At 47.0% G+C, this 13719-nt stretch overlaps 1 protein-coding gene across 1 annotated transcript in view; it reads left to right on the top strand.

Annotated features, from left to right (window-relative positions):
* Positions 1 to 13719, top strand: part of abca3b (ATP-binding cassette, sub-family A (ABC1), member 3b) — a 112134-nt gene that overhangs the window by 22134 nt on the left and 76281 nt on the right. The window contains exons 8-11 of the mRNA XM_072269589.1: positions 4235 to 4408; positions 5959 to 6140; positions 10322 to 10468; positions 12936 to 13065. Coding sequence (XP_072125690.1) covers positions 4235 to 4408; positions 5959 to 6140; positions 10322 to 10468; positions 12936 to 13065 — 633 coding nt within the window. The remainder of the gene's footprint in view (positions 1 to 4234; positions 4409 to 5958; positions 6141 to 10321; positions 10469 to 12935; positions 13066 to 13719) is intronic.

The following is a 13719-nucleotide window of genomic DNA, read 5'->3' as shown; positions in this document are numbered from 1 at the left end:
TCCATCAGGTCCAGGAGATTTATCCACCCTCAGACCATTAAGCTTCCTGAGCACCTTCTCAGTCGTAATTTTCACTGCACATACTTCACTTCCCTGACACTCTTGAATGTCTGGTGTACTACAGATGTCTTCCACTGTGAAGACTAATGCAAAATACGCATTCAGTTCCTCTACCATCTCTGTGTCTCTCACTACAATATCTCCAGTGACATTTTGTATTGGTCCTATATCTACCCTCAACTCTCTTTTACCCTTTATGTACTTAAAAAAGGTTTGAGTATCTTCTTTGATATTAGTCCCCAGCTTCCTTTCATAATCCATCTTTTCCTTTCTAATGACCTTCTTAGTTTCCTTCTGTAAGTTTTTAAAAGCTTCCCAATCCTTTGTCTTCCCACTAGCTTTGGTTTCATTGTATGCCCTCTCTTTTGCTTTTACTTTGGCTCTGACTTCACTTGTCCACCACGCTAATGTCCTTCCATTCGAACATTTCTTCTTATTTGAAATGTATCTGTCTTGTACTTGCCTCATTTTTCACAGAAACTCCAGCCACTTCTGCTCTGCTGTCCTTCCTGCTAGTGTCTCTTTCCAGTCACCTTAGCCACTTCCCCTCTAATGCCATTGTAATTTCCTTTATTCCACTGAAGTACCGACACATTGGAATTTAGTTTCTTCTCAAATTTCAAAGTGAACTCGATCATATTGTGATCACTGTTCGTTAATGGTTCTTTAACCTTAAACTCTCTTATCACCTCCGGATCATTGCACAACACCCAATCCAGCACAGCTGATCCCCTAGCAGGCTCAATAACAAGCTGTTCTCAAAAGCCATCCCTTAGACATTCTACAAATTCGCTCGAGGTCCAGTACTGGCCTGGTTTTCCCAATCCACTTTCATGTTAAAATCCTCAATGATTATCATGACATTGCCTTTCTGACACGCCTTTTCTACCTCCTGCTGTAATTTGTAATCCACATCCCGGCTGCTGTATGGAGGCCTGTATACAACTGCCATTAGGGTCATTTTATCCTTGCTATTTCTTAACTCAACCCATAGAGACTCTACACCTTCCAATCCTATGTCATCCCTTTCTAATGATTTAATATTATTTCTTATACGCAGAGCCACATCACCCCGCCTGCCTACTAACCTATCTTTCCAATCCTCCGTATATCCTTGGATATTCAACTCCCAATGGCAACCATCCTTTCGCCAAGTTTCAGAGATGACCACAGCGTTATACTTACCAATCTGTAGCTGAATTTCAAGATTGTCCATTTTATTCTTTATGTTACGTGCATTCAAATACAACACTTTTAGTCCAGTATTTGTTGCTTTCTGTTTTAACAGCACCACGCCTCTGTTGCCCTGTAACTCATCCCACCAGCTGTGATTATGCCTCATCTCCTGCCTGTCCTTTCTATCATCTCTGTTGCACGCTATCTTTGATTTATTTCTGTTTTCCCCTTCCTCAGCCCTATCACTCCGGTTCCCATCCCCCTGCCAAATTAGTTTAAACCCTCCCTAACAGCTCTATTAAACCTGCCTGCTAGGATATTGGACCCCTTTGGGTTCAGGTGTAACCCGTCCTTTTTGTACAGGTTCTACCTCCCCCAGAAGAGGCCCCAGTGATCCAGGAACCCGAAGCCCTGCCCCGTACACCAGTCTCTCAGCCACACATTAATATGCCAGATCGTGCTATTCTTGCACTCGTTAGCACGTGGCACAAGCAGCAATCCTGAGATTACTATCCTGGAGGTCCTGCTTTTCAGCTTCCTACACTGAATTCTCTCTTCAGGACTTCCTCCCTTTTTCTACCTATGTCAGTGGTACCAACGTGTACCAAGACTTCTGGCTGTTCACCCTCTCCCTTCAGAATACTCTGCACCAGATCCGAGACATCCTGTTCGCTGGCACCTGGGAGGCAACACACCATGTGGGAATCTCTATCAGGCTGACAGAACCTTCCGTCTGTTCCCCTCACTATGAAATCCCCTCTGACTACAGCATTTTTCCTCATCTTCTCTCCCTTCTGCACCATGGAACCAGGCTCAATGCCAGAGGCTCAATTGCTGTGGTTGTCCTCTGTCAGGTCACCCACCCCTCAAAAGCATCCAAAACAAAACAACGATTACTGAGGGGGATGGCCATAGGGGTGCTCTCTATTATCAGAGCTCTTCCCTTCCCTTCCCTGACAGTCACCCACTTATCTAACTCCAGCAGTCTCAGGGTGACTAACTCCTTGTAGCTCCTATCCATCTCTTGCTCACTTTCCCTAATAAGCTGTAGGTCATCGAGCCGCAGCTCCAGATTCCTAACACTGTCTCTCAAGAGTTGCGTCTTGGTGCACCTGGTGCAGATGTGGCCATCTGGGAGACTGGAAGATCCCCAGGATTCCCACATCTGTCACCCAGAGCAAAGTACTATTCTCTCTATTCCTATGGGAAAAAATGCAGGAGGGTTAAAAAACAAAGTCCACCTAATCACCTACCTTGCTGAAGCCCGAATGAGCCAAAGCCCTATCATTCTGCCTCAGACCACTCCGTCGATGACTGCTCCCTTTTATACCTGAACCTTCCCTGCTCTCCAACTCACGATCGGTGCGCCGGTTATAGCCGAGTTCCCACAAAGCTTTCCCCTTTTAAACTTCGCTCCCGGACCTGGGTGCTGCCTCCTCTCTCAGAGCTCTCTAACTCACGATTGGTGCGCTGGTTACAACACTTTGAGGGCTGTATTTGCTACCCTTTTTGATTCTGCATCCCTAATGCATTGGTGCTGACCCTGCTTTGTCTTGGTGTCAGCCAGCCCTTCCTGACAGTCTGACTGCACGCTATCTTTGCTTATATACCACCCGTCCTATCCTGAGTCCCTTCACTCCCATTCCCATCTCCCTGCCAAATTAGTTTAAACCCTCCCCAACAACTCTAACAAACCTGCCCGCCAGAATATTGGTCCCCCTCAGGTTCAGGTGCAATCTATCACTTTTGTACAGGTCATACCTCCCCCAGGAGAAATCCCAATTATCCAAGAACCTGAAGCCCTGCCCCCTGCATCAACTTCTCAGCCACACATTTATCTGCCAAATCATCCTGTTTCTACCCTCACTGGTGTGTGGCACAGGCAGCAATCCAGAAATTACTACCCGGGAGGTCCTGCTTCTCAGCTTTCTACCTAGCTCCCTAAATTATCTTTTCAGGACCTCTTTGCTTTTCCTTCCCGTGTCATTGGTACTAATATATACCGAGACATCCGACTACTCTCCCTCCCCCTCCAAAAAGCTGTGGACGCGATCTGGGACATCCCTGACCCTGGCACCTGGGAGGTAACATACCATCCGGGTGTCCTGTACACGTCTGCAGAATCTCCTGTCGGGCATGGACCAGATGGAGCAAAGGGCCTGTTTCTGTGATTTACTCTTCTGTGACCCTATGACCTTAATGAAATTTGTCCTCAACTCCATTCCAAATAGATGTCCCTCTATTCTGAGGCTGTGTCCTCTGGTCTTCAACTCTTCTACCATAGGAAACATCCTTTCCACATCTACTCTATTAAGGCCGTTCACTGTACAATAAGTTTCAATGAGATCTCCCCTATTTCATTTGAATTCCAGTGAGTACAGGCCCAGAGCCATCAAACACTCTTCATATGGTATGACTTTCAATCCTGGAATCATTTTCATGAACCTCCTTTGAACCCTCTCCCAAAGTCAGCACATCTTTTCTTAGCTAAGGGGCCTAAAACTGCTCATGATACTCCAAGTGAGATATCACCAGTGCTTTATAAAGTCTCAACGTTACTGTACATCCTTGTTTTCATATTTTAGTCCTCTTGAAATGAATGCCAGTGTTGCATTTGCCTTCCTCACCGCAGACTCAACCTGCAAATTAACCTCCAGGGAATCCTGCACAAGGACTCCCAAGTCCCTCTGCTCTAATACTGTGGACCCGCAGCTTGTCAAGCAGCCTGATGTGCAGCACCCTGTCAAAGGCCTTCTGAAAATCCAAGTACACAACATCCATTAATCCCTCTTCTCTCTATCCTGCTTGTTATTACTTCCTCCAGTATTTTGTGTGTGTCTGTGTGTGTCTCTGTCTGTGTCTGTGTCTGTCTCTGCAGAATCTCATGTTTATGAAATGCCATCCCTGCCAGTGATGCCCGGGTCCTAAGACACGGCTCCGAGATGCGTGCACTGGAAAGTGATGTGACTGCTCTCTCTTTCTCCTACCTTTACCTCAGCCAACACGGCAGCAGCAGTCAGCGGATTCCTGTACTTCCTAACCTACGTCCCCTATCTTTTCATCGTACCACGCTATCACACGATGACCTTCGCACAGAAAGTGGCGTCCTGTTTATTCTCCAATGTGGCAATGGCATTGGGCTGCCAGTTAATTGGCATGTTCGAAGGCAAAGGTAAGAATATGAGACTGGTTTCCATTACTTACTACCTTAAACGCCAACCTTGGGCGTTTAGACGTGCACATGAGCAACCCAGGAACAGTCGCGTGGACCTCATATGGGCAGGATACAGTCGCACAGACTGCGTGAACGGGCGGAGAATGGAGTCACGTACGGGCAGGATACAGTCGCACAGACTGCGTGAACGGGCGGAGAATGGAGTCACGTACGGGCAGGATACAGTCGCACAGACTGCGTGAACGGGCGGAGAATGGAGTCACGTACGGGCAGGATACAGTCGCGCAGACTGCGTGAACGGGCGGAGAATGGAGTCATGTACGGGCAGGATACAGTCGCACAGACTGTAAATGGGCGGGGAATGAATTCGCGTACAGGCAGGAAACAGTCACACAGACTGTGTAAGTGGGTGGGGAATAGATTCGCGTATGGGCAGGAAACAGTCACACAGACTGTGTAAGTGGGTGGGGAATGGATTCGCGTATGGGCAGGAAACAGTCGCACAGACTGTGTGAACGGGCGGGGAATGAATTCGCATACGGGCAGGAAACAGTCACACAGACTGCGTGAACGGGCGGGGAATGGAGTTGCGTACGGGCAGGAAACAGTCACACAGACTGTGTAAATGGGCAGGGAATGGAGTCGCACGGACTGTGTATGGGCTTTGTTTTAATTTGATATTGTTGTCGGCACATGCATCATGCGCTAAAGGACTTTCCATATCATACTCTTCTCCATTGGGTCCAGAAATATAACAGAGACCATTACAGTGCAGTGCAGACCCATAAGCCCAAGATATTATCCCCAATGCAAGATCAATCTAACACTTGCAATCTGCAATCATTATTGGAGGGGATTCTTAGAGACAGGTTTACAGTATTTGGAAAGCATTGTCTGATTCCCCTCTCCGACAGCAGAGCGATCCCAGTAGCAATCAAAAGTCCACCTTGGGGGAAAAAGTCTCCGGATGTCCACTTGATGTAGGCCTCTTATCATCTTTAAAGCTCTATTGTCACCTCTCACCTTCCTTCACTCCAAAGAGAAAAGCCCTAGCTCACTCAGCCTATCCTAAGACATGCTCTCTAACATCCTGGTTAATCTCTCCATGCTCTCCAGCATCCTGGTAATCTCTTTGGCACCTGCTCTAAAGTTACCACATTCCTTGCGTCCTCCCTGTGAATGCATGGATTTCTTCCAGGTGCTCTGGTTTTCTCCCACAGCCCAAAGTCAAACCAATTACTAGGTCAGCTGGTCATTAAGAATGGTCCTGTGATGAGCCTGGGGGTTAAACAGGTGGGTTGCTGGGTGGTGCAGCTCGATGGGCCAGGAGGATCATTTCCACACTGTATTTCTAAATAAATAACTGAGCTGAACACTATATTCCAAGTGTGGTCTAACTAGGGTTTTATAGAGCTAATAAATAATTGTGATCTTGGGCGATGAGGGAGCCTGTTCATGGAGCAGAAGATAGAGGTGTGAGAGGGGAAAGCCTCACTAATTCAATAACCACTAAAAATCCCGTTGCTGATTTCCTGTTTTGTTTAAAGGAACGGGTATCCAGTGGGTGAACATTAACCAGCCAGTGAATGCGGATGACAGTTTCACCCTTTCTGATGCGATGGGCATGTTGATCGTTGACTCTATCTTGTATAGTTTGATCACTTGGTATGTGGAGGCCGTGTTCCCGGGGGAATATGGAATACCAAAAGTCTGGTACTTTTTCATATTGGTAAGTTGCACCAATACCTTGAATTACACTGAAATTGCAACAGGTCACGTGAGTCAGAATCGGGTTTAGTATCACTGGCATATGTCGTGAAATTTGTTGTTTTGCAGCAGCAGTACAATACAATACATCATAAAAAAAAACTAGTAAAAAACTTCTTAAAAAACTACGTGCAAATAAGAGAGGGGGGAAAAAAGCAAACTAGTGGATTCATTGTTCATTCAGAAATCTGATGGCGGAAGGGAAGAAGCTGTTCATAAAACATTGAGTGTGTGACTCCAGGCACATACTTTCTCCTTACCTTCAATACCTTCTCCTTGATGGTAGTAATGAGATGAGGGCATGTCCTGGTGGTGAGGGTCTTTAATGACAGATGCTGGCCACAATGCCGTCAATTCCATCATTCCATCATACATTTCATTCAAGTAAAACGTGAAAAGAAGCAGTCCCAATAAAGGTCTCCTTTATTCCCACTCTTTGCCTCCTGCCAGTCAGACAATCTTCTATCCATTCTAGTATCTTTACTGTAATATCATGGCTCTTATCTTGATAAGCAGCCTCATGTGCAGCACCTTTTATAAGACCTTCTGAAAATCCAAGTGGACAACATCCACTGACTCTCCTTTGTCTACCCTGTGTGCTATTTCCTTAAAGAATTCCAACAGATTTGTCAGGCAAGATATCCTCTTGAGGAAACCTTCAAAGTTCAAAGTACATATATGTCACCATATATAACCCTGAGATTCATTTTTCTTGCAGGGATATTCAATCAATCCAATAACCATAATAGAATCAATGAAAGACCACACCAACAAGGCAGACAACTGTATGCAGAAGACAACAAATTGTACAAATATAAAAAGGGGAAAATAAATAATAATAATAAATAAATCAGCAATAAATATTGAGAACATGAGGTGAAGATTCCTTGAAAGTGAGTCCATAGATTGTGGGGAAGAGTTCAATAATGGGGCAAGTGAGGTTAAGTGAAATCCTCTCTGACTTTGGCCTATTTTATTATGTACCTCCAAGTACCCCAAATCTTCATCCTTAAAATTGGGCTCCAACATCTTTCCAACCATTGAAGTCTGGCTAACTGGCCTATAATTTCCTTCCTCCTGCTTCCTTGCCTTCTTAAGGTGTGGAGTGACATCTGCAATTTTCTAGGTCCTCTGGAACCATTCCAGAACCTAGAAATTCTACAAAGATCATTACTAATGCCTCCACAATCCTTCAACTTCCTCTTTTAGAACCCTGGAGTGTCATCCAGGTACTTACCTACCTTCAGACCTTTCATCTTCCCAAGCACCTTCTCCTTAGCAATAGCAACAACACTCTCTTCTACCCCCTGAGACTCTCAAATTTCCAGCATAGTGTTAGTGTCTTCCAGAGTAAGATTGATGCAAATTACTTATTCAGTTCATCTGCTATTTCTCTGTCCCCCGTTACTATCTCTTCAGAGTCTTTTTCCAGTGGTCCAATATCCACTATTGCCTCTTTCATTATTTATATATTTTAAAAACCTTCTGATATTCTTATTTAAATTATTACTAGCTTCCCTTCATATTTCATCTTTGCTCTCCTTTTGACTTTTTAAGTTGCCTTCTGTTTGTTTTTGAAAGCTTCCCAATCCTCTAATTAACCACTATTTTTTGCTCTATTATATGCCCTCTCTTTTCCTTTTATCCTGTCTTTGATTTCCCCTGTCAGCCACAGTAGCCTTGTCCTCCTTTTAGGATACTTCCTCATCCTTGGGATGTATCTATCCTGCGCCTTCCAAATTGTCCCCTGAAACTCCAGCCATTGCTATTCTGCTGTCATCCTTGCTAGCGTCCCCTTTTAATCAAATTTGACCAGCTCCTCTCTCATGCCTCTGTAATTCTCTTTACTCGACTGTAATACTAATCCGTCTGACATTTCCTCCCTCTTAAGTTGCAGGGTGAATTCTGTCATATTATGATCACTGCTTCCTTAGGGTTCCTTCATCTTAAGCTCCCTACAAATTCTCTCTCTAGGGATTCAGCACCAACCTAATTTTCCCAATCTTCAATCTTTCTGATTGAAATCCCCCATAACTATTGTAACATTGCACTTTGACATGTCCTTTATATCTCCCATTGTAATTTGTAGCCCACATCCTGACTACTGTTCAGAAGCCTGTATAGAATTCTGATCAGGGTCCTTTTACCCTTATAATTTCTCAACTCTACCCACAAGGATTCTACATCTTCTGGTGCTATGTCACCTCTTTGTAGGATTTGATTTCATTTTTACCAACAGAGCCATCCCACCCTCTCTCTGCCTTCCTCCCCGTCCTTTTGATACAGTGTCCATCCTTGTTTGTTAAGCTCCCAACGATAATCCTCTTTAGCCACCACTCAGCGGCATCCATGTCATAGATAGATAAGTAGATATACTTTATTGACCCCGAGGGAAACTGGGTTTCGTTACAGCCGCACCAACCAGCCGTCATACCTTCCAATACTAATTGCACAACATCATCTACCTTATTCTGTTTTCTGCAAGCATTCAAAGATAACACCTTCAGTCCTGTATTCATCACCCTGTTTGATACTGTTCCCATGTTACACTTCAGTTCATCCCACTGACTGCAGTCTTGCCCCATCGTCTGCCTGTCCTGCCTGACAATCTCACTACACACTGAATCGACTTGTACACCAAATGCTCCATCCTCAGCCCTATGATTCTGGTTCTCATCCCCCGGCAAATTAATTTAAACCTTCCTGCATTTGGACTGTGGGAGGAAACCAGAGTGCTCGAGGAAACTCAGGAAGGGACGTCCAGACAGTGTTGGAATTGAACTCCAAATTCCAATGACCCAAGCGTTGTACTAACCACTGTAGCACCATGGTTCCCCAAAGGTTACGGAGAGAATGCAGGAGAATGGGGTTGAACAGGATGATAAATTTCAATCATTAGGCATTAACATGGAAGTAGTAAAATGGATTCAGCAGTGGCTAGATGGGAGACGCCAGAGAGTAGTGGTGGATAACTGTCAGGTTGGAGGCCGGTGACTAGTGGTGTGCCTCAGGGATCTGTACTGGGTCCAATGTTGTTTGTCATATATATTAATGATCTGGATGATGGGGTGGTAAATCGGATGAGTAAGTATGCAGATGATACTAAGATAGGTGGCGTTGTGGATAATGAAGTAGGTTTTCAAAACTTGCGGAGAGATTTAGGACAGTTAGAAGAGTGGGCTGAAAGATGGCAGATGGAGTTTAATGCTGAAAAATGTGAGGTGCTACGTTTTGGTAGAACTAATCAAAATAGGACATGCATGGTAAATGGTAGGGCATTAAAGAATTCTTTAGAACAGAGGGATCTAGGAATAATGGTGTATAGTTCCCTGAAGATGGAATCTCATGTGGATAGGGTGGTGAAGAAAGCTTTTGGTATGCTGGCCTTTATTAATCAGAGCATTGAGTATAGGAGTTGGGATGTAATGTTGAAATTGTACAAGGCATTGGTAAGGCCAAATTTGGAGTAGTGTGTACAGTTCTGGTCACCAAATTATAGGAAGGATGTCAACAAAATTAAGAGAGTACAGAGAAGGTTTTAGTAAACCTTCTCTGTACTCTCTCAATTTTATTGCCTGGGTTGCCTGGGTTTCATCTCCTAAGTTACAGAGAAAGGTTGAACAGGTTGGGTCTTTATTCTTTGGAGCGTAGAAGGTTGACGGGAGACCTGATAGAAGTGTTTAAAATTATGAGGGGGATAGATAGAGTTGACGTGGTTAGACTTTTTCCATTGAGAGTGGGGAAGATTCAAACAAGAGGGCATGGGTTGAGAATTAGAGGACAAAAGTTTAGGGGTAACATGAGGGGGAACTTCTTTACTCCGAGAGTGGTAGCTGTGTGGAACGAGCTTCCAGCAGAAGTGGTTGAGGCAGGTTCTATGCTGTTGTTTAAAGTTAAATTGGATAGATATATGGACAGGAAAGGAATAGAGGGTTATGGGCTGAGTGTAGGTCAGTGGGAATAGGATAGGGTAAGAGTACGGCACGGACTAGAAGGGCTGAGATGGGCTGTTTCTGTGCTGTAATTGTTATATGGTTATAAATTCACCATAATGGAATGTTGGAACAGTCTCAATGGGCCGAATGGCCTAATTCTGTTCGTACGTTTTATGGTCTTATTGATAACTTATTTATGTTTCCACAGCCCTCTTACTGGCTCAAGTCACCAAAATCCACCTACGTCAAGGTCAGCAGTGAGGAAGAGGAACCAGAGGCCTTCCAGAACAATGAATACATTGAGGATGACCAGTCTGACCTAGAGTCTGGGATCATAATCAAAGACTTAACCAAGGTAAGCGTGTTGCTGGGCTGTGGGGTAGGGACCAGGGTAAGGGTGTTGCCGGGCCGTGGGGTGGGGACCAGGGTAACGGTGTTGCCGGGCCGTGGGGTAAGGACCAGGGTAAGGGTGTTGCCGGGCCGTGGGGTGGGGACCAGGGTAACGGTGTTGCCGGGCCGTGGGGTAAGGACCAAGGTAAGGGTGTCGCCGGGCCGTGGGGTGGGGACCAGGGTAAGGGTGTCGCTGGGCCGTGGGGTGGGGACCAGGGTAACGGTGTCGCCGGGCCGTGGGGTGGGGACCAGGGTAAGGGTGTCGCCGGGCCGTGGGGTGGGGACCAGGGTAAGGGTGTCACCGGGCTGTGGGGTGGGGACCAGGGTAAGGGTGTCGCCGGGCCGTGGGGTGGGGACCAGGGTAAGGGTGTTGCTGGGCTGTGGGGCAAGGGGCAAGATTTTTACATAGTGGTGATGCCTGGAACGTGCTGCCTGGGGTGGAGGTAGAGGCAGAAACATTGGGGACTTTTAAAAGACGTTTCGATTGGCACTGAATATGAGGAAACTGTGTCAGCAGAGTTAGGTTGACTATATGATTACTAATTTTATTTGGTTTGGCACCACATTGTGGGCCAAAGGCCTATTGCTGTTCTGTGCTGCTCTTTGTGTTCTCTGTGGGTGGGAATCCAGTCCTTGCCGTGCCCAGAGAAGTCTGAGCTGTGGGTGGACAGAACACTGCAGAGTTGAGATCGTCTTCCGTCAGGTAACATTCGTGATGGGTTTGGAGTCCGGGCAGGGGTGCATCAGGCACTGCAACTGGTGGAGAGGTGTGGAGTAACAGCCTGCTAGAGCAACTCGGCTCAGGATCACCAGGGTCAGAGACCCGTGTGAGTCCACAGGTCAAGGCCAGACGGTCAAACCTGGCATCGGCGAGTCCTGGGGTTTGGAAACCCCATGTCTGCAGGTCTGGGGCCAAGGGGTTCTCTACCCTGGCGTCGGAGGTCTGTCTGAGTATGTGAGTGGGTAGGTTGGTGTAAGGGCAGGAAAGACACTTACTTTGATGCTACTGTTGCCGCTTGTGGTGTTCTGAGCATGGCAGGCGTACCATGTTGGTGAGGGAAGGAGGCCGATGCCCCTGGGTGGGCTTGTCTGCCATTCTGTAAGTCCTGGCCTAGAGGTGGCCTGTCCTGGGATTGGAGGGGTGAGTGTGAGTGTGGAGGTGAGCATGAGTGTGAGAGTGTGTGTGTGGAAAGGGGTTTTGCTCCTGTTTCGAAGCTTTTGTGTTGTGTTGTTCTGAACATGGTGAGCACGCTGTGTTGGTGCTGGACTGTGTGGTGACACCTGCGGGCTGCCCCAGCTCACCCTTGGGTCTGTTTGTTGTTAACACAAGGGACCCATTTCTTTTTATTTTGGCTTGTGCCTGCGTGCGTGCGAGTTTGTGCGTGTGCATGCGTGTACTTTATACTTTATTGTCGCCAAACAATAAAGTGCGTGCGTGCGTGTGTCCATGATGATGTCTTTGTCATGGCTTTTACAAGGTGCGGAGTGAGAGAGAGACTGTGGTGCGCCACTCCTCACACAGACGTTTTCGCGGTATTTTTCCCTTTACTTTACGAGGTCGAGTTGCAATCTCGACACTCAATGGAAAGTGTACTCAGGAGCGGACCCGGCCGGTTTCAAACCCGGGAACCTCCGCTCCCGGGCCCGGCGCCAATGTCGTTGCACAAGGGGCCCATTTCAAGGTGCAGGTGACAGATAAATCAGAACTGAATTGGGAGAGAGTGGGTTTGTTACCCTGAAGTGAAGTGGGCTTGGGAAGGGGGATGGCCTGAAAGGGGTCAATGCGATTCGGAGAAGTATGGGTAGGGCAGACAGCCAAAATCTTCCCGTGGTACGGGCACTAAAAGCAGAAGCAAACAAGTTTAAGGTGAGTGGAAGTTTGGGTGACTGAGCCTGAGGGGTGTTTTTTTAAACGTAGAGTGGGGTGTCATGGTAGCACAGTAGTTAGCATGACACTGTTAGAGCTTAGCGCATGACTGTTCAGGGTTCAACTCCAATGCCCTCTGGAAGGCAGTTTTCCTTCCAATGCTCCGCTTTCCTCCCACACCCCAAACACGTACTGGGGTATGTTAATTGGTCATTGTGAATTGTCCTGTGATTAGGCTTGGTGGGTTGTTGCGTGCTGTGACTCATGGGGATGGAAGGCCTGTTCTGCACTGTATCCATAAAATAAAAATAAATCAGATCTCGCCAGGTCAGTGCCAGAGGAGGTGGTGGAACTGGATATAATTACCGGCATTTCGACACATACTGTATGGGCAAGACGTCAGAGATGGTCCTGAGGGGAATGGGGTCAGTGTAGATGGACAGAGAGGTGTAATAGCCTGAAGAGCCCTCTCTGTGACAGCGGAAGGTCAGGGGCCGTCTGGACTGCCTGCCGGTAAGACACTGAGCTTTTCTGCCATTCCAGCTAATGTTTCTGCACTGTATAGGAGTTTCGTGCCGATAATCAGACGAAGGTGGCCGTTTCCCATCTCACTGTAAACCTGTACAAGGGGCAGATCTCAGTTCTGTTGGGTCACAACGGGGCAGGGAAGAGCACCACCCTGTCTGTGCTCACAGGTAGGCCCAGAGTGTCTGTTGTTCTGTTTGGAGAATGGTGGAGGGGGCTGGGGGCAAGTGGTGCTGACACTGTACCACTGGGGGGCGGGGGGCGGTGATCAGTGCAAGGAAGGGATGAGACTGCGGCAGCGGCAGATGGAGTGGTGTATTAGCAAGGTGGGGTGTGGGACTGTACCAGTGGGACGGAGGCTGATCAGTGGAGTGTTGTATCTCCAGGGACAGCTGTATTGGTGGGGGGGGGGGTAGTGAGACTGTATCAATAGGGGGTGATCTGTGGGTTTGAGGTGCTTTATCAGCGGGTCAGGGGGTGAGTGTATTGGGGGAGGGGGATATTATATCACTGGGTTTGTGGGTTTGGGGTGCTTTATCAGAGGGTCAGGGGGGTGAGTGTATCGGTGGGAGGGGGATTCTGTATCACTGGAAGAGTATGGCTGGGCTGGAATAGGCAGTCTGTGCAGTGTAGAATGGATTGGGTGTCAGGGCATATAGAGGCAGCTTGACTCAACAGCAGAGCAGGGGAGATGACTCAGCGCTGTAATAACTTTAATTATAGATGCAAAATAATAATCCATGAGGGGCCACAAAACAAGAGAGAACAGAAACTAAGAACAGGCAACAAGGGAAATTTTAGGCAGGGAGAGAGAGGGCTCGGAG

This window comes from Mobula birostris, chromosome 9 (genome assembly GCF_030028105.1).
Source record: "Mobula birostris isolate sMobBir1 chromosome 9, sMobBir1.hap1, whole genome shotgun sequence".
Taxonomy (NCBI): domain Eukaryota; kingdom Metazoa; phylum Chordata; class Chondrichthyes; order Myliobatiformes; family Myliobatidae; genus Mobula; species Mobula birostris.
This window is presented reverse-complemented; position numbering and strand designations above follow the sequence as displayed.